This window comes from Carcharhinus amblyrhynchos, chromosome 17 (assembly GCF_965287045.1).
Source record: "Carcharhinus amblyrhynchos chromosome 17, sCarAmb.v2.hapA, whole genome shotgun sequence".
NCBI classification, from domain to species: Eukaryota; Metazoa; Chordata; class Chondrichthyes; order Carcharhiniformes; family Carcharhinidae; genus Carcharhinus; species Carcharhinus amblyrhynchos.
In genome coordinates, this window is record NC_137340.1 from 12,696,805 (window position 1) to 12,719,002 (window position 22,198).

At 44.9% G+C, this 22,198-nt stretch overlaps 1 protein-coding gene across 1 annotated transcript in view; it reads right to left on the minus strand.

Annotated features, from left to right (window-relative positions):
• The window catches only part of rnls (renalase, FAD-dependent amine oxidase), a 136,227-nt gene that overhangs the window by 101,104 nt on the left and 12,925 nt on the right, over window positions 1-22,198 (minus strand). Inside the window, exon 4 of the mRNA XM_080205497.1 lies at window positions 19,148-19,306. Coding sequence (XP_080061623.1) covers window positions 19,148-19,306 — 159 coding nt within the window. The remainder of the gene's footprint in view (window positions 1-19,147; window positions 19,307-22,198) is intronic.

Consider the following 22,198-nt stretch of genomic DNA (forward strand, 5'->3'; position numbering starts at 1 on the left):
CGTGTGCAAGAACGAAGGTCTTCGAATGAGAACATCACTTTGCTTTTGTTAACAGCTTGGCGTTTGCCTGGGCTCCCTTATTTACAGTGCTGGAAACAGAATCTAATTTTGTTCGCAGGGCTCGATGCTGGTGACATGCAGAGACTTGTTTAGTGAGAGCGTGTCACATTATCCAGCAATGCCCCTGTCCCGAGAGAGCAGTCAGGAACCACGTGCAAAAGTTGTTACCATGAGGCCTGGGCCAGAAAATCTTTTGATGTTCAAAGCCGGGGTTATGAAGTATTTATTATTGAAAGAAGTATGCTATCAGATATGCAGAACAAACAAACATTCAATCAAGTTATTAAGACCAGATCACAATACTTCTTCAATACCCTGTCAAAAAGAAAATTTATGTAAGGAAGGATGGCCTCCTGTAGAACCACTTCCACTTATATTTCTCATCATCGTTACTTTAGCATCATAATAGTTACAGCAGATTTAAAGTTTGTTTCTCATAAATAAATGGGCACACTTTTCTTTGCTCATCACATACTTAGATCTGAAATATAATTTATTACTGATCATTTTGGGAACACGTGATAAGTTTTTAATCAGTCAGGGAATTAAGGGTTACAGACAGAAGATAGGAATGTGGACTTGGTGAGTCTTAGATCAGCCGTGATCTTATTAAATGGTGGGGCAGGCTCGAAGGGCTGAATGGCCTCCTCCTGTTTCTACTACTTAGGTTTTATGTCAAGTTCATGTGGAGGAAAAGATTAATTGGCTTGTCAAACATCAAGGCATCATTCGGGGAGGTGATAGCCTAGTGGTATTATTGCTAGGCTATTAATCCCCATTCTATGACTGACTGGTGGAAATTTCCTCTGCCACTGAGATCCTGTTTAAGATCAATTAGCTCAGCGCAAACCGTGGATGGAACATAGCAGCTTCCCAGTCTCTCCCGTTCAGTCCCAAAGTATACATTAAGTTTAACCACTTGAGATACAGGGCATCTTAACTGTCAAAATACTTTTTAACTTGTTGCAACCAAATTTTACAGACATATTGCTAACCCATTCAGGCAACGTGGATTTATTTTCCAATGTATTTTGTTAACATAACATTACCACTTTCCATGCGCAAGGGGCAGTTACACTAAAATCTATATTAGGAATGGAATGAGTCCCTTATCATAGGCAGCACTGCTTTAATTATTTTCTTCCTGGTCTGGTTAAAACTCTTCTCCTCTGTACCTTTACTTTCCACGGCATTGCAGTTCTTACTTTCGAACTGTAGTTTTCAAATGAATTCTTACCTTAGGAAAACTTAGGACAATTCCTGACCTTAATGCTATTCCCAAGAATACAAGCTCCTGCCTTTTCAGCACATCACCTTTGTGAACTGACTATTCTCACTTAGAAGGTGTGGCAAACACAGCATACTCTTCTCAGAGAGAAAGAAAAATTAACAGCCATGAAGCCATGTCCACCGCATGCTCCACAAGAATGATTCCAGGAATGAAAGGCTTGACGTATGAGGAGTGTCTGAGGACCCTAGGTCTGCACTCGATGGAGTTTAGAAGAATGAGGTGGGATGTTATTGAAACTTATAGAATACTGAGAGTCCTAGATAGAGTGGACATGGGGAACATGTTTCCATCAGTCGGAGAGATTAGAATCCAAGGGCACAGTCTCGGAGTAAAGAGATGACCCTTTAGAATTGAGACGAGGAGGTCCAGGTTTGATTCCTGGCTTGGGTCACTGTCTGTGTGAAATCTGCACATTCTCCCTGAGTCTGCATGGGTTTCCTCCAGATGCTCCAGTTTCCTCTCACAGCCCGAAAGATGTGCTGATTAGGTGCACTGGCTATGCTAATATCTCCCTCCGTGTACCCAAACGGGCGCCGGAGTGTGGGTGACGACTAGGGGACCTTCACAGTAACTTCATTCCATGTAATGGAGTCACTTGTGACTAATAAATAAACTCTAAACTTTTAAGAGGCCCTGGACCTATTGATGAGAAAGCTAATCCCTGAGGAGCAGCAGAGAACGTACAGTGTGATTTATAAACTTAAACCTTTCTAGCCTACATATCTTTGGAGTGTGGGAGGAAACCAGAGCACCTGGAGGGAACCCACGGAGACACGGGGAGAATGTACAGACTCCACTCAGACTCTGACTCAAGGCTGGAATGTAACCCAGGTTCCTGGTGTTGTGAGGCTGCAATGTGCCACCATGTCGCTCAAAGAAATTTTATTAAGGATGTGTAACTAGTATTCAGGTCTTATTAATAAAATAAGATATTGGACAATACATTATTTGTGTACTGCTTTGCTTTAAGATTAATTTCAAAACCTACCGCTCCAACCCAGTTTTTTTGTTACCTCTCCCAATGTCCCTCTCTTTGTCTGTATGTACATTTTTAACAGATTATGCCCCGTGAAGCATCTCGAGATTTTGTTTCACTGTGCTAAAAATGCTTATATAAATACCAGTTTTGTTTTAAACTGCTTCTCAAAAGAGGACAATTATAATAAACAAAAATGTGATTATTTGAGGGAGGGAACCGATCCCACATTTTAAATGTTTACCCCCCCCACCCCACCCCACCCCCCTTTTAATCTGCTACTTGCTCTTTTACTTCTTCCTGGGGAGAAACTTGTCAAACTATATCAGGGTTCACGTAGACCTCGACTACTGTACAGAATAATACCGAAAGGTTATAAACGGCACAAAAAGGAAGATTACAACACTAATCTAAAAATAGCTGGTGAACATGCAGACAGGGATGATACTCAGAGCGCAGGGACATATGCCAGACGCTGGTACAGCAGTCTGTTCAACGTGGAGGTTAAGATAAATGCGGGCGGGGGGGTGGGGGGGCGGGGAGGGGTGTGGGGAAGGGCTTTCATTTCTGAGCTTTAATCGTGCGAGCATTTTAAGGCTGGGCCGCCATTACGGATCAAAATTACAATCAGCATTCAGCAGGGAAGCAAAAAAAAATTGCGCAGGAGGGGAATTGGGGCCAGGAGGAGGAGGAGGAGGAGGAGGAGGAGGGGTTGTGGAGTCTGGCCAGAATGGAAGTTCAAAAAGAGAAACATTTGGGCATTAAATGAAAAAGCCTTGTACTTGGAGACTGGAAACCTACTTAAGATTCTGCGCGCTGAAGTTGTGCTCGAGATCCAGCATGTGATGTGAGGCATCCTTTAATAAACGCTGGTGGGAGTGGAAAACTATGTCAACAAAGAGATAGGCCCAATTGGTCTTTCAAAAAGGAAAGCTAAAACCTGATTTAAAAGAGCCACAGAAAGCTTTATTGCTTTCTTACAGAAGTGTTGGGTGAAACACGTCTGCTTATTCAGCAAACCAATCAGCAGGCTTCTTCAACCCCTGCAAGATCTTTCAGGGTTGACTGGGGATGGCTACAACCACCACATCAGACTAATTCTCAAAGCTGCATAACCTGTGTGAGCCTAAATGCAGCAAATTATTTCCAGACCAAAGTTTTCCCCACTGGTTTGCTTTGTACAGTGTCCAAAAAAATGTTTCTCATACTGCCACCTTGTGCTCTTTAACACACAAGCCGTACCTTCACAAAATGCGGTACTTTATGCCATTTCACTTCCTGCATTAGTCATTGCAGTTCCTGGGTCACCGTGTCATTGTGTTAACCCTTAGTGTTCTGTCCCTTCTCCACTGTAATGAAGGCCAACAACTTCTAGGACAGAATGCCTTTTTTTTTTAATCCTACATCTGATAATTTGCTAGATTTAAAATTCTTGGAATGTCTTAAAAAAGCCCCCACTTTTTTGTGGGAAAGGAGTGGGATAGCTTGATCTTGGGTTTGGACATAGCTCAGCACAACATCAAGGGCCGAAGGGCCTGTACTGTGCTGTACTGTTCTATGTACTTCCCCAATCTTTAGTTTTGAGCTGGGCAGTCTACAGCAGGGCAACTGCGAAGTATTAAGATTGAACCAGGGAGATTTGATTTCCTATCCCTTATCCCTAAATTAGGGCGGCACAGTGGTCAGCACTGCTGCCTCACAGCTCCAGGGACCTGGGTTCAATTCCCAGCTTGGATCACTGACTGTGCGGAGTCTGCACGTTCTCCCCATCTCTGTATGGGTTTCCTCCAAGTGCTCCAGTATCCTCCCACATTTTGAAAGACGTGTGGGTTAGGTGGATTGGCTATGCTAAATTGCCGCTTAGTGTCATGGGATTATCAGGGTAATATGTGAGGTTAAGGGGATAGGACCTGGTGGGATTGATGTTGGTGTAGGCTCAATGAGTCAAATGGCCTCCTTCCACACTGTAGGATTTCTTCTATGACTTCACTGCAAGCCTACTTGTGACATTAATAAATAAATTTGAACTAAGAAAAGGGTGATGGAGGCGCACAATAGGTCCATTTTACACCACATGCAAGAGTGACCCTATTGTGTGCTCATGTACCACATATGCTTTTTGTTTAATGCTAAATCCTTGGTCAGTTTTGGACTGGGGAAAAGAGGCTGCCCAGAAGCAATAAAATCAGCATTAAAATGGGGTTAGGCCCTGTTGGTTCTTCAAAGAAATGTGGCAAGATGTCTGTGTTTTCCACAACCCCTCCAACTTTTGGTGTTTTAACAGGCACTCAGAGGAAATGAACAACTCCCACCTTTAACACGAGCATACAAGTTAGGCCTTTCAGGCCCTTCAAGCCTTCTCTGCCCTTTAATAGTGATCATGGTTGATTTAATTGTGTTCTCCACAATTGGAGAAATGGAGATTTCAAATCCTTTTTTTTTTAAATAGCTTTGTACAGAAAATTGGAGAGATTTCCTTTCGAAGAACAGCCTGCCACCTACAAGGTGTTTATAATTACCAGCTATTGCATCAAAGTAACTGATATCTGAGAGAACATCCACATTACTCTTGTAACATGGAGGGTGACATTTGAGGGTTTGGTTGGATTCAGGTAAATATTGTAATTCTGCACTTTAATGATACAAATGAGGATTATTATGGCACATTGGCCATGTAATGTCTTAAATGAAGCATTCACAATAAAATGCAAAAAAAAACTGCACTTGCCTATGCTAGTGTGAAAATGCTGTGTTGTTAACTGATGAGAGTTCCTGCCTATTCTACACCACATTCCTGCCTATTCTACACCCTTTGACACCTCTGTTGGACAAGAATATACCTACCTCTGCCTTAAAAATAGTCACTGACCCTGCTTCCAACATTCTCCAGGGAAGAGAATTCCAAAGACACACAACCTAGGAGAGAAAGAATTTCTCCTCCTCTCCTGAAGTGGGAGACCCCTTATTTCTGAAAGGCATCCCTATATTAGCTGTGATGAACTGACAACCAACAAGACAGATAAATAGAAATAACTACGTACCATGTAGAGGTGAGAATGCTTCCAAACTCCCAGACTCCAAATGCAAGAGAGCATTCCCACACTCAATTTCGTGCCTCACTGCAATTGGCCCAATGAATCATGTGACCCCCTGATAACTTGCCTCTTAAAGGGGCAGGTGACCACAGTTCCCCAAGTTCTAGTCTCTACCATAAGATGAAGCATCCTGTCAGCATCCACCCTGTCCGTCCCCCTCAGGGTCTTATATGGTTCAATAAGATCACCTCACTTTCTTCTAAACTCCAACGGATACAGGCCCGACCTGTTCCACCTTTCCTCACAACATAACCACATCCCCCCATCCCATCAAGTATCAGTCACGTAAACCTACTCGCACCTGCCTTAAAAAAGGGGATTAACATTATACATGGTCCTCCAGCCGTGGCAATCGATCGGGAGGCCGGCACACAGGGGTCATTGTGCATATGCCAATCTCAGCATTGACAGATCGGCGCATGTGCAGTGGCTCACTCAGCGCTATGCCGTCGGCCTCTCCAGCGGGAACAGGCCCTGCCCCCTGATTATTTGCGTAAATCACGCTGGTGCACTCTGCGGTGCAAGAACGTGAGAGAGATTCTTTTTGAAACTCTCGCTGAAAAGAACAGCGGGATTTCATCCAATTGTTATGCAAATTTGACACTTGAATTTTTTGGGGAGAATCGCCCCCAACACTCCTTTGCCTTCCTAATCACTTGCTATATCTGCAAATCAACCTTTTGTGATTCGTGTACCAGATCACCCAGATCCCTCTGTAACTCAAGAGTTCTTCAATCTCTCCCTTAAATAACATGCTGCTTTACTATTCTTCCTGTCAAAGTGGATAAATTCAGGTTTATATTAGGGCAGGTGACCATGAGATTGTTGTAATTTGTAGGTCACAACCAGGAGGAATAACCAGGGAAACAGGTTTTTCTGGTTTTCTGTTCTCTGAGCTTTAAAGAGTGAATTCCAGAGCTTAGAGTGTAAAGGTGGAACATTTAAGTTCTGGAAACTTAGAGGACCACAGCTATTATAGAATCATAGAATCCGTATAGTGCAGAGAGAAGCCAATCAGCCCAGCAAGCCTGCACTGACAACAATCCCACCCAGGCCCTATTCCCATAACCCCACATATTTACCCTACTAATCCCCCAACACTAAGGTTAATTCAGCATGGCCAATCAACCTAACCCGCACGTCTTTGGGCTGTGGGAGGAAACCGGAGTACCCGGAGGAAACTCCACACAGACAGTGACTCAAGGCCAGAATTGAAGCTGAATCCGTGGTGCTAACCACTGTGCCACTATGCTACCCTATCTCCAAGGGTTCTGGGGATGGAGGAGATAGGGAGGGGGCAGACAAACAAGGGAGTTTAAAACAAGAATGAGTATTTTAAAATCAAGCTGTTGCTCGAGCTAATGTAGTGCTGGGGGAAACAGAACACGAGCAGCAGAACTTTGGATAATCTCAAGAGATAGAATGCTGCAGACCAGGACTATCTTGGAATGAACAAATTTGGAGGTAACAAAGATGTGACTGGGGATGTATGAGGAGAGGTTGACTAGGTTAAGATTGTTTTCACTGGAGTTCAGACAAATGAATGGGGATCTCATAGAGATTTATAAAATTCTAAAGTAGATGTAGGAACGATGTTCCCGATGGTGATGGTGTCGGGAACCAGATGTCACTGTCTGAGGATATAGGGTAGACCGTTTAGGACGGAGATGAGGAGACTTTTTTTTCACCCAAAGAGTGGTGAGCCTGTGGGAATTAATTACCACAGGAAGTAGTTGATGTAAAGACATGTAATGTATTCAAGAGGCGGCTAGATATACTTGGGATGAATGGATTAAAGGTTTTGGGGAGAAAGCACGATTAGGTAATTCTGTTGGACAATCAGCCATGATTGTGATGACTGGCGGAGAAGGCTCAAAGGGCCAAATTGCCTTCTCCTGCACCTATTTTCTACATGCCGAGGAAGGGACAAAACCATGCAATGGTGTGGACCTGGAAACTAATGGAATTAGGAATGGCACGGATATGTATCTGGAAGCTCAGTTCAGGTCAAACAGGTCTTCCTGGCTGTGAACGGTCTTGCTCAATCTCAGACTGCTGGGGAGACAAGTGGTATTGGTAGCTATGGAACAGAGTCAGTAATAGGGGTCAAAGAGAATGGGCAAAAGTCTTTCATGTCCCCAGGGGTGGGTGGCAGTTATGGAATTTGGCATGAAGACCAAAACATCAGTTAAAGTTAAAGTTTATTTATTAGTCACAAGTAAGGCTTACATTAACACTGCAATGAAGTTACTCTGAAATCCCCCTTGTCGCCACAGTCCACTACCTGTCCGGGTCGATGCACCGAACCTGCATGTCTTTCAGACTGTAGGAGGAAACCAGAGCATCCAGGTGAAACCCAATGCAGACACGGGGAGAATGTGCAGACTCCACACAGACTGTGACCCAAGCTGGGAATCGAACTCGGGTCCCTGGCGCTATGAAGCAGCAGGGCTAACCACTGTGCTACCATGCTGCCCTGTACCAATGTGGATTTCCTGTGGGATGTTCAGCCGGTACCTGCCATGGTAGACCAGGAAACCCACTACAGGCCACCCTGAAGCTGATTTGCACCCTGCTGATGGGATGCCCGATCATCCATACCCAATTGTCCATGGTGGCTGTGGAAAAACATGCCGGACGAAACACATACGCAACAATGTGGTGTGCAGATGTCAGGATTCATCAGAACAATGCCTGGGGCTGACTCCGGAGTGGAGGATGGAGGTCGCTGGAAACCCTAGAACACTACAGCAGTGGGTGAGGGTGAGGTGGGGGGTAGGGTGTGGTGGTAGCATATAGTGGTGGATCTTCCAGATTCTGTGTCTGGGAGGGGGATCCATCTTCCAGCTTCAGAATATTCCTGGATTCCTTGCGCATTCTCCCCGTGTCTATGTGGGTTTCTTCTAGGTGCTCCGGTTTCCTCCCACATTCCAACGATGTGCGGGTTAAGTTGATTGGCTATGCTAAATCGCCCCTTAAGTGTCGGGGAATTAGCAGGGTAGATATGTGGGGTTACAGGAATAGGGTGACATTGTGGTCGATGTAGATTCGATGGGTCGAATGGCCTCCTTTTTCATTGTACGGGCTCTGTGATTCTATGAGATCCGTCTCCTTTCTCAGCGGGTCCATCTTCATTCTTTAAAGCTGGGTCAGTGATTTTGGGTGCCCAGATACAAGAACGGACTACGCACCATCAGGCCTGACCCGGCACGGAATACAGCACAGAACACCGTGTGGCATTATTCAGGATTTCAGGGCTGGAAGACATGGCATGTTATCCCACTGGCCTCCACAACAGGAAACACTCCACATCCCTGTCCCTGTCACGAGACTTAATCCCAGATGGGAGAATTCTGCCCAATTTCTGCTTATCCCGGAGTTTGGCCAATTGTTAACAACAATTGAAGAGATAAGAGAGGTGGTGGTGAGGCAGTGTTGGGTGTCAGCAATGAACGCGTGAAAATGAACGCTGTCTTTTGGATCTTGTGGTCAAGGGGCAGTGTGTGGATGAGGAATAAGATCAGACTGAGGACGGAATTTTACCGGCACGTCCGCCCAAGTTTCACACGATCCCGCCCAAGGCCAATGGAGAATGCCATTCTCCGAGCCAAGCCCGCCCCTGGAATCGAGGCTGGCATGTCAGTAAAATTCCGGCCTGACGGTCAGTCCTTGGAGGACAGCAGAGGTTACAATACGGGAGTGGGAAGAGAAGCCAATGCAAGTGATTCACTGGCTAAGAATGGAACCATTGTGAGAACAGTCCCATGTAGCTGCTTAACATTGGAGAGGCATCAGAGGAGGACACTGTGTTCAACTATGGCACAAGCTGAAGACAGATGGAGAAGGATGAGGAGGGAAAGTTTATCTTTGTCACAATTAGTTCCAACCTCACTTGTGACTTTGAAATGTGCAGCTTCAGGCTGACAAGCTGGAAATCTGTTTGGAAGGATTCAACATGGAGTTTGAGGAAAAATGGGATTTGTGAGGAAGCAACACGTTCAAGGAATCTGGTGAGGGAAAGGAAGGTTGGAGAAGGACTGCTAGTTTGTAAGATCCCAATAACCAAGGGTTTTTATTGAGGGGAGATGGTGACAGATTTACAGGTAGAAACAGAGACAGTACCTGAAGAGAGACAGAGAGAGCCATTGGAATTAGGAAGGGATGTTGGGTGATCAGCAGTTTAATGAGAATGGGGTCAAGAGAGCTGGAGGTTGGTGTGGACAAGAGGAGCTTGGAGAGGGCATGAGGGAAGATAGGAGAGAAACTAGAGAAGGGTGTGAAAGAATAGAGGAGGGGAGAAGGAGCTTTAGGGGAAGCTACGGTTGTCCATGCCATCAACACCCCAAAAGATGATAGGAGTTTCAGTCACTTCACCTCTTATTCTTCTAATCACCTTCCCACACCACTCATTGAATGATTCTTGACTGTTAGTCAAACAGCCTTTTTCCCTCTGTGCTATTTTTTGTAACTAGTAATAATGTTCAATTCAAAAAGTACTCAATGTTTTAAAGCTCTAGAATGCTTTCCATCTTTTGACAGTTTCCCATCCATTCCCAGGATCCTACAGGAAAGTGTTTGGGTTTTGGAAGACTAGAATCATAGAATCCTACAATTCTACAGAGGCCATTTGGCCCATCGAGTCTGAACCAATCACAACCCTACCCAGGCCCTATTCACATAACCCACGCATTTACCCTAGCTAACCCCCCTGACGCTCAGGGGCAATTTAGCATGGTCAATCCACCTAACCCGCACATCTTTGAGCTGTGGGGGAAAACCAGAGCACCCGGAGGAAACCCATGCAGACACGAGGAGAATGTGCAAACTCCATTCAGACAGTGACCCAAGCTGGGAATCGAACCCCGGACCCTGGCGCTGTGAGGCAGCAGTATTACTAGGTAGGAATAGAAATATATCATATATTGTTTGTATCAAATGGGTTGCCATCAATGGAGCTGGATACAGAGGGGGAGGAAACAGCATAGCAGGAGGTCAACATGAAACCAAAGACAATTTCAGTCCCATAGTGTCCACGCACTATCCACAATCCAATCTGCTTCTCAGTTCCCCCAAAATGTCGAAGAGGTCATTTTATGCAGTGTCCCAGCTCTTGAAGGCTATCGGAAAACTGATAGATGAAATTATAAAGCTAATACAACTTGAAACAAAGAAAGTCAGCGCTAGTCTTTGGCTACCTATATCTTAAATTAAGAGCCATCCCAGTTTACATAAAAAGAAAACTCAAGAAGTAAATCACTATAGTCTAGTCCAATATCTTTTGAATATATTTCTTTCCTGATTATCTGAGTTGAGTTATTGTTATTTTGAATATTTGGATTATGCTCATTCGATTCAAGTTGTGTTTGAAGCTTTGAGAGCTATCATGGAACATACTTCCTTCCACATAAACAGGGAGTAAAAGAGAGGCAAAGACACAGGGACAACTGCAATCTCCAAGTCATTGCATTACCTTTTAAATCATTTATCACAGGCCTCGTTTACATTTCTAGCCCCCTAACCCTTTGGGATTTTAAATATTTAAGCAGTGGTGATATTCTAAGCCTCACTAATAATCTGTTATAGGATTTCTACGATTTCAAAACCCATTGATAGCTGATACCTCTGTTACAAATTTTAGGCTTGGAATTATTTAAAAACACACTTGGGCATAAAAGGCCATTTTAAAAAATACCTCCTCACCAGTTGTAAATAATTCTAACACCAAGTGACTGTCGGTCGCCCAACAGATGCCAGTGTAAATCTCAAGGTGTATGCCCAGAAGCGGTTGCTAGTGAACACAATAGTGTACATCTAGCCAAGTCCAGGCTCCGCTGAGTTACAAAGCGAGCTTTGCTATAGTTCAGATTTTTGGCTGCCTCTCAAATCCCACCTTATAGTAAGTGTTTATTCGTACTGAGAGCAGGGGATGGAAGTCCAGATAGAGCAATGTTCCTTGCTGCCTGTTTGCACTTTGACCTTCTAAAAGTACAACATGGAAAGCTAGAACCGTCTCCATTACACGCAGGCTGGATTTCCCTATGGGATAAATCGCGAGGAAACATCGCTAGTTTATAACCATCCTTCATGACAGAGACCACTCAACTTCTGAGCCGCAATTTGTGGACTTGTTTCATTTTTCAATCTAAACATGGCTTTTGGAAGATGTGAATGAAATGAGCTGCCACAACCAAGATGAATATTCCCAGATTAAAATCAGAGAGTTCCTTTAAATGGTTTGCATTATCTTTCTTTCCTAAGCAGTTATGATTGCAGATCTGGTGCTAAGTAACCTGTGTGGACAGGTTACTTAGCATTTCCCTGAATATAAAAGATTAGGGAATGATAAAGTTAAGATGTTCAAGATGTATAAAGGAGCTGGTAGGAAGGATAGAGAGAAACTATTCCTTCTGATGGGGAAAGCATAGAACATTAGAACGTAACGTTAAAATTAAAGCAAAGCTGTTCAGGAAGCAGTTCTTCTCACAAAGGAAAATGGGCATCCGGAACCCTCGCCCCGCAAAAATTGATGATGCTGGGTTAATTGGACAGTACTAGACTGAGGTTTCCAGGTTTTTGTTAAGCAAGAATATTATGGGTGACAAATCAAGACTGAAAGAAGGAGTTAAGTTACCACTCTACATTGTCTAATTGAATGAGAAAATGCTGGAAAATCTCAGCAGGTCTGGCAGCATCTGTGTGGAGAGAAAAGAGCTAATGTTTCGAGTCCAGATGACCCTCTGTCAAAGCTTTGATAAGGGGTCATCTGGACTCGAAATGTCGGTTCTTTTCTCTCCTTACAGATGCTGCCAGACCTGCTGAGATTTTCCAGCATTTTCTCTTTTGGTTTCAGATTCCAGCATCCGCAGTAATTTGCTTTTGTCTAATTGAATGCCTGGGTACTGTAGTAGCTGAATGTCCTATTAGGGCTGCATGGTGGTACAGTGGTTGGCACTGCTGCCTCACAGCTTGGGACCCGTCCGTGCAGAGCCTGCACGTTCTCCCCGCATTTGCATGGGTTTCCTCCGGGTGCTCCGGTTTCCTCCCACCGTCCGAAAAGAAATGTTGGTTAGTTGCATTGGCCGTGCCAAATTCTCTCTCAAACGGGCGCCGGAGTGTGGCGATTAGAGAGTTTTCACAGCAACTTCATTACAGTGTTAATGTAAGTCTACATGTGACACTAAGAAATAAACGTTGGCTCAAAACTCTTCCTGTCGCCTATAAATGCAAGCACAAAGAAAAGGCCTGGCAGAGATGGGCCTGTTTTCGTACTTCCTTTTATGTATTCTCCTTCATGCGATGAATTTTTAAGAGATGAGTAATCCAGGAGCGAATGCCCAGGTGCTCAAGTACACTGTGTCATGGAGCAGAAAGACAGTGATTCAATCACTCATTCCCCAACAAAAAGCTTCTAACCTCAGCCATATTCTCAAGCGCTGGAATGTTCTGGAGTTACCAGGAATTAAAGATTAATCTCCTTGGTAATACTGCGAGAAATTGTGGGGGGGGAAAAGCCCCAGGGGTGCCAACAAAACGGTGTGCTTTTTAAAATCTAAAAAGAAGAGTCTTTAAACACTCCCTCCTATTCGTTTTTAAAACATTGCAGACGGGGAGAAAAGACTGTTTGTATTGGGCGGGCCTGTGGAGGAAATGTGATGGAACTTTCTGGAACGCTTCCAGCCACAGTTGGCAACGGCATTCTCCAGATGAGTCAGCCTGCGGGGAGCAGGCAGCGTTACCCAGGAGGGAGGGGAATGATTGGAGGAACAGTCAGTCACCTCGGGCTATCCTTACGCACCTCCTTCTGGTCAGTGACTCCTATCACGGTGAGGAAACCCAACAAGGATAGAAAGATAAAATGCTGCAATTAATCTGAACATTCCCGGGGCCAATTAGAGTAAACTGTTCATTTGTGACACAATTGGGCATATCCCCGTCAATATGTAAAGAATGGAGGAAGGATTTTGCACTTGTACAACCTGGTTTTCCACAAAATAGCACCGTGGGATCTTTTACATCCACACACTAGGGCAGATGGAGCTTTGTTTTAACTAGGTTAGCAGGAAGTACATGCTTATAATAAAAATGGCTGAACTGTAAACATTAGAAGATAAAAGAACTGCATATTCTCAGTTATTTTCAAGAGCTAAGGACATCAAGTCCAATTAATTTTCAATGCACGTTCGCCACTCCCTTCACTAATTTTCCTTCAATCTTCCTTTCGTCAGAGAAGTCCATGATTTTCACTGTGGCACGAAAGACTATTTGATTACATGGGTAGGGGATACCCCCACCTCCCGGAGGCAGGCTTTTTCTTCACGACGCCTCTCGTGACAATATTTCTTTAACAAAGAGATCCTTGGCACCGTGCAACAAAAAGTACAGCTGAAGCTCTGATGCTTTGAGATCGTACAGCCAACAACACCCATTAATTTTTAATCCCAATCCCACGTCCCTGTGAAAAGGTACGATATTCTCCCACTTTCCTTTCAAACACAATCGTGGGTTAATTTTTTCAGGAACAATGCAGGATTCACCACTCCACCAATTGCTCTCCATCCACATTCCCCCCACCTCATACATCGCACTCCAACCACAATCCCCCACCCTCTCTTAATTCCTCTTCCTTCTGTACCCGTTTCAGGAAAAAAAACTCTTCTCTCTGTCCACCCACTCTCAAAACCATAACTTTAGGGAGAGGTGGTGATTTTGTCACTAGGCTAAAATCCAGAGACCCAAAGCATTGCTCTAGAGACCCGGGTTCGAATCCCCAATATGGTGACATTTGAATTCAGTAAAAGTTCTGGAATGCGTGCTGACAATTGTTGTAAAAACCCATCTGGTTCATAAATGTCCTTCAGGGAAGAAAATCTGCCATCCTTACCTGGTTTAACCTACATGTGACTCCAGATCCACAGCAATGTGATTGACTTTTAAAGTGCCCTCTGAAATGCCATTTAGTTAAAGGACAATTAAGGACAGGCAATAAATGCTGGCCCGTTCCATCTCATGAGTAAATTTTTAATAAACCGTCTCGCCGTTCAGCATGATGAGCTGCCAAGATCGCCTCCCCAAGTGTCATAACAGCGTGAAAATGGGAATGTTCCATGTCGCTCTTTTGGGTGAACTCGGCACTATAATCTTTTGGCACTCTGTCAGCTTCCGGCATTGCGTGGGTGGACCCACGTTGGGGAAGCCGGTTTCAGATCACTCGGGCACCACTGCGCACGATGATCCCATCTCCGACTGAACCAGGAGGTCTCCTCCCATACCCTACCCCTTTCGCCCGGCGTAAATCAGATTTTTGGCCTGGCAAGCCATCTTCCTGACTCGCCATGCTGAACGGCCAGTGCAGTGAGCCAGTAAGATCGCACCCATAGTGCTGGAAGGGGCTTACAGAGCGTCACAGCAATCCAGCAAACTGTCCTCCAGCACATTCCCAGCATTGTGGAGAGTGGCAGGCATGTTAATTGTAAATTAATTATGTTTAATTGTAGGCAGATGGTGGCATTCATTGGGGATTTACTTGTTCCCTATGAATAGACACAGGGCGGGATTCTTCAATCTTGTCTGTGGCCAAATCGCTGCCAGCGAGAATGGAGAATTTGGCACTCAGCCAAAATTTCATTCGTTGCAGAGGGACCGGAGAATCCCAGCCGCAGATGAGATTGGAGGTTTTTGACATCAGTCTTAATCTTTGCTTGTTGGGTTACGAGGCTCATGCTTGTAATCTGCCATTGTGTAATTAAATAATTATAAAAGTATACGAATATTGACTCCAGTTCTATATTGTCCAAATAGCTTTCTGAAGTTCAACCACAGCGTCTGCTCTCATAATGGTTTCATTTATCTCCCACCGTAGCCCGACTCCGACAGTGTCCGTACTGTTGCCTTTCAGCCGGTTAGCCCAGACTGTCACCACTCATGCTGCAAGATGCATTGAAAGCTGGGCCTGAGCTGCTTGAGGACACACTGCAAGGCCCCCAGTGGAAATCGGTAACCTCCCAGCAGACCTGAGTGCTACAGGAACTTGGGACAAAGTCAAAATGCTGTAAATACAAGAAATCTGAAATTGTGATAATCCCTCAGGATTCACTTGGGGAATCCCTAATTGGCCTCCCTTTGAGACTCGTGGAATACGAGTTCCCACGGTAATAGCAATTGCCTAATCAGGGGCAACTCGTATCTCAAGCCTTAGATGAGGCAGGTCCAGTAATTGTCCCAGATGGGACTCATGTACATGTACCCCGGGGTTGTGATTTAACTTTTGCTTTGATGAATAAAACATTGCTCCTTTCCAGTTGACTTCCTGAGGTACTACAGAAATAAAAATAGAAAATCATGGAAATTCTCAGCAAGTCAGCATCGGTGGAAAAAAATAGATCGATGGTCTTTCATCAGACATGCATTTTTTGGGGTAGTATTCACTGGTAATACAGCTTTTTTCCTGTGATCTATTCTGTCAATTGCATAATGTTTATTTACACAAGATAAAGAGCTGTCAAGTGCTTGCAGTTTCTACTGTTGAGACTTTAAAGTTCACGAATGATATAGACTTATATAGGGCTGTAGTGAAAGTATTTTTTTCAAGAAAGTTATGAATGAATGACTTTATAAAAGCTTTCCCATGCATACTATTGTGGCTAGAGTGTTCACTGGCTCTGAATACTGGATGAATGGCATGGAAATGCCACAGCTTGGCATGGAGTACATGACTGAGATGTCATGGGAGGGGAGGGGAGGAATGGTGCGAGTGGAGGGCAGGAGATGGCAGGAATTGACAGGATGGGGCATGGGAATGTGTGTGGGAAAGGAGGATATGAGGACTGAGGGCTTAGAGGCCTGTTTCTGTTTTATTGACTTTGTTGCAGCTGGGATGGAGTCCTGGAGCATCAAGGTGGGCTTTATAAACAGCCAGTCTTGACACATGGTGGCTGCTGCGGCCGCCTCTGAAATCCTTCTGGGTTGGTCACCTCGACTCCAGATATCGCCCACTTCATCTGGATGAAAAATCCCACCATTGCAGGCACTTTCTCCTGACGTGGGCGCACCAAATCAGGAAATGTGCCAACTCATGCCATCCATCTCTAGGACGGAAGTACAACCAATTCAAGACTGCTGCCAGGATCGCCAGCATGTTACACTGCATTGTGCTCGCACACCAGCTGGACACTGCAGGAGTGGAATCACTTCCAGTTACCTGTACATGTCTGACATGTACATCCACACAGACATGCATGCCATCAATGGCACCCTGCATTATGGGGAAGCCTAGAACCATTGCAAAGCCTCATGCTCGCTCCACTTGTCCCTCTCCCTGCCAAGAAATGTATTCAGCTGTTTTGTACCAAGCCTCAGTACGACAGTGGACCACAAACTGGGACATGTCACCAGTTCCAGCTTTGGAGGGTCCAGACACACAAAATTTGATGATCACAACTGCCTTCACAGCCATTGTCTTCATTCTACTCTGTGGGTGCAGTTTCGGGAGATTGAATGGAGCATCTCCTTGGTCAAGCAGAGATGCTTGACTCATTACTCCTTGCTGAGATTGGAGAAGAAATGTCCCCTGAAGACCTGGGTGAATATGTTCTTCAACTGAAAGCCCTTTCCCTCCCCTCCTCTTCCTTCTTACTTTGAACAACTTGTCCTCTCCTGTGTCACCTCTGCCCATTCTCCCTGTCACATGACAAGAGCAATTGAAACAACTGTGCTCATGGCTGGGAGCAGTTGATTTGTTGAGAATCCTTGCAATCAGGACCAAGAGCTTCAGCCACAACACTCCCTGTAGATTTCAGCATGTACGAGCCTCCAAACACCTCTACAAACTCAGCACAACCAACAGAAATCAATCAGCAACTAAACTGTGTTAAATCCTGTTGTACTGAGGCATCTGTTGTACTGAGCCTGGGAATGGAGGGATACTGACGACTGGTCTAGTTGGACCAATGCACGGCACAGGCTTGGAGGGCTGAAGGGCCTGTTGCCTGTGCTGTACTTTCTTTGTTCTTTGTTCTTTGTCTCCTCAAGAACTACAGTCAGGTGTCAGGAAGCACAGATCTTTATTCAGTCTACTCGCTCCACACTCCAAATGTTAAATGCTCGCAAGGGGTGGATCCCAAAGGTTCACCCCCACACTCAAGCTCACATGACCCATTCCCTTAAAGGGGGCTATGCCCCAACTACATAACAGTAATTAGTTGAGGATCCCAATAATTAGCGCTGGTGTGGGATCCTTCCTGCTGCTGGCCCTGGGTTTAGCTGTATGATGTTAACAGAGGGTGAGAGAATGGAGTTCCAAAATGGCACCACTGGTATCAATCGCCTATTCTGTATATTTGTGTCCCTGCCAACGCCCTACTCATGATGGTGTCCAGTGCAGGCTGCACCAGTCGTGCCACAATACAAGGTGCCAACACCATTTTGGAACATCAGCTGCTGCAGGAATAAAGTGCCGCACTTTCGTGGTCTTAAGTTCTAATGAAGTTAATGCAGTTTTAATGAAGATTTCTCCATTATGTAAAACCCAGCTCCAAGCGTCCGGTGAGTTAATATTCCTGATGCTTTTTAATTTGTTAAATTGCTACTTTAGGCTGGATGTGCTTCTAGCCATACAGTCAGACAGATTAAGCAATCCCAGTTTGTCTATTTGTTATACAAGAGAAACCAGAGGATTTGTCCGGTTCACAGATAAACCTGTGCCTGAGGAAAATACAGCACTTTCTAAGCTGGATTAAAATAAGCTAAATTGTTTGTGCCACTTCTATAGAAAGGTGGTTTTAAATATTTTCAATTTCCTCCTATAAAGAATCCCATGTCAGGGGAAAGGAAAAATTAACGAACTTTGAAGGAAGCACAGACAGTAATGAACTTTGGTGAAGTTATTGAATGACTGATCAGTATTTATGGACAGAGATGTTATCATTATGTTGATCTTTAGAAAAATTGCCAATTTTAAGAGAATTGCATGTGTCATTTAAAATTGACACTGCAATTATATTATTACAATTAAAGAATTGCTTTATTTTGAAGGCTGCTGATGTCAGAATTCTCAGATACAGATTGTTAATAGTCCAAAAGTTTAAAGTTTATTTATTAGTGTCACAAGTAGGCTTACAGTAACACTGCAATGAAGTTACTGTGAAAATCCCCTAGTCGCCACACTCTGATGCCTGTTCGGGTACACTGAAGGAGAATTTACCCATGGCCAACGCAACTAAGCAGCACGTCTTTTGGACTGTGGGAGGAAACCGGAGCAGCCAGAGGAAACCCATGCAGACACGGGGAGAACATGCAGACTCTACACAGATGGTGACACAAGAGTGGAATTGAACCCAGGTCCCTAGCACTGTACCACCGTGCTGCATCAGTGTAGTTAAATGAGTCTAGCTGTTATCAGTTTACATCTCCTTCACTCTTGTATCTCTCTCCCTCTCACACAAACACACATACACTGTCTTTATAGGCATCTGTAACAATTTGTTTTAAGTCTGCATTATAATCAGGTGAAGCATTAGCTGGCTGAGGTCACTTGCAATTTCATATAACCTTAATGATTAAAGTTAATGGAGCATTAAGAGAGAAGCAGTGAGAATGATGAGAATCAAGCATCAAGTATTTATATGCTTCACAAGGACTGTAATTACGTCCAATTCTAGGGTGGCAACTGAAACAGTGATGATGATGGAGAGTCCCAGAAAGACTTGCTTAAAAGATAACGGTACTCACAATTCTCAATGTGTCCCTGCAGCTGAAGAATTTGCGGGACAGGCATCGTTAAAACAACTGCATCAAATATTTCAGAAGGTGCTGATAGGCTACAGACTTCCAACTTTCCTTCTTTCAGGTTGATGTGGGTAACATGGCGATTATAAAACACATCTGCTCCTGTGTGGTTTGTGAAAAGTAATTAGAAACAAACAATGAGAGGAAGATAATGTGTAGAAAAAATGTACCAAAGTCTTGCAATGTGAAACGACATATCATCCTTTTCATTTGTGCTTTCAAAAAATAGGGATCATTTGTCCAAATAAAACTTTCTCTAAAAAAAAATTGAAGCATAACACAAAAACAGACTCTCCACCAACCCCCTCACCCACTGCCCACCCCACAATCCAACAACCCCCTCACCCACTGCCCCCCATCCACCAACCCCCTCACCCACTGCCCACCCCCAATCCACCAACCCCCTCACCCGCCCTCCCAATCCACCAAACCCCTCACCCACCAACCCCGTCACCCACCGCCCACCCCACAATCCACCAACCCCCTCACCCACTGCCCCCAATTCTCCAACCCCCTCATCCACTGCCCACCCCCAATCCACCAATCCCCTTACCCACTGCATGCCCCAATCCAGCAATCCCCTTACCCACCGCCCACCCCCAATCCACCAATCCCCTCACCTACCCCCCAATTCACTAACATCCTCACCCACCACCCCCCCAATCCACTAACCTCCTCACCCGGCATATCCCCAATGCCCTCTCATCTCCACATTTTCCTATCTTCTCTAATATCTCTCTCCTGAAACAGTGACACAAAATCATAGGATGGTTACAATACAGTAGGAGGCCATTTGGCCCGTTGTCCACACATGCACTGGCCCTTCTCAGGAGCAAATAATCTCATTGACCCCTCAACCCCCACCCCTCCTTCTCCCCCAACATCCGCCTTTTCCCTGGAGCCCTGCACATTTTCTGTTTCAAATGATGATCCAATTTACAGAACTGGACACTGTTCAGGGAGCGTCAGGAGGCCTCTGATATTTTCCCATGTAGCTAAACCTCACGATCCAGCATGTCAATGTTAGAATGTGATTCACTCATGAGGATGTCACAACTGAGCCTTGTCCTATCTGCATTTGATCTCGCCCATGGACATGAGCAGCGGGCACACAATAGTGGCCAGGGGTGGTATTTAATGTGCGTTTGGTGCTGGAGATGAATTTAATCAGATGGGTGTATGGCAGGTGGAGAACCTATCACCTTCCTGCCTCCGCCCCTATTAAATCTGTGCTAGGAATAGTCATGGGTGGCTCACTTCATCCCATCACCACTTAATTCCTGCACGGGCAGGTGGCTCACAATGCGGAAAGCACGACTCATTTTTGGCTCATCTGTGTGGGGTTGTTTGCAGGCTTCAACGGACTGTCCGACAGGCACTCTATGAAAGTCATCCCCTGCCCCTGCTGTGGACCAGCCTCGATCTCACCCCATGAACCTCATCCCACTTTCACTCACCTGTGGCCTGAGATCCAGCAACACTCCTAAGACTTGGGTGGGTGCATTACAGGAAGTAGCACTGCCATTTAATAGAGCTGGTGGTCTCTGATTGGCCGGCAACTCGTGGCGGGGCGGACTTCTGTGCCCAGGACCCTGGGGATGGCCTACTGCTGGCCTGACAAGTGCCTGAATGGCATGTGAATGTGGTGGGCCATTCCTAACAGCAGAAACTTGGAGCCCTCTCACTGGTGGCGAGATCCCCATCGCGTCCATTTAATACTGTCCCAGGTGTGAAAGCCATCTGTTTCTCTGCCTCCCCCCGCCACCCCACCCCAATAGAAGAATAGTGAGCACAATACCAAGCTAACTAGCTGATTCAGCCTGAATTCTGAAGTTCACTACACCTTGCAATTATTTCCCACTGAGGCACTTGTACAGATGACTTGTCCGACAATTTGGCCATCTGGGAAACCAAACGCAAATTGGGTGACTGCTTTGCAGAACACCTTAGTTAAGCCCAAGGGCCGCAAGTTGCCATTTTAATTCTCCAACCTACTCACATTCTGACACATTGACCCTGATTTTCTGACGCTGCGACAATGAAGCTTAAGCTGGAGGAACAGCATCTCATCTTTCTGATAAAGTACTTTAGGGCTTTCTGAACTCAACGCTGAAGTCAAGAATTTAAGATCGTAATCTCTGTCTTCCCTTTTTACAGGTGGCTGGTGATGGTTCTGCTATTGCCATTTACACCTCCTCCAGACCAATCTTTCATTACCTTATTTATCCCATTACCATCATCTTTTGCCTTGCACTATCATAAGAACATAAGAAATAGGAGCAGGAGTAGGCCAACTAGCCCTTCGAGCCTGCTTTGCCCCCGAGGGTGATTCCCTTCCCTTATATTCTTTCCTTGTGCACTTTGGCAGCATCTAACTTGCCTAAGACCTCTTACATCTTCAACATTTTCCAGTTCGGATTGAGTGACCTGAAAGCTAACTCTGTTCCTTTCTGCCCTGACGCTGTCAGAGCTGCGGAGTATTTGCAGCGTTTTTAGTAGTTTATAAACAGTATTGCAAACATTTGTCTGACCAGAGTATTATAGAATTTAAGGTCACATTTCTCTGACCTGCGCTCACTTGTCTATTTAGGTCAGCATTCATTAGCGATGTCAGCTGCTCTCTACAGTAATCAGGCATGTTGAACATTAAGTCTGCAAATAATACTCCTAAATCACTTTCAACTTCTTCTATAGCTATAACAGCGCCACTTTTTCCACATTCTGCTGGCAATATTTTCCATTTATTTGCACTGGTTATTTTTCTCCTCTGTAATTTGGCAACACATTCAAGGTTTACTGAACTAAATTACTCAGAAAGTGCTTTCTTGTTAGAATTTACTTTGAAACATTAACAATGTCACAAGATGATCCGTCCTATGTAATTCAGTTAACCCTGTATACCGGCTTTTCACGGTTACTGGTGGCCTGACAATGTAAGCTTTGACCTGCTGTGTCACTGCTCCATCTCTTCTGCTCACACTATGACCCGGAGCC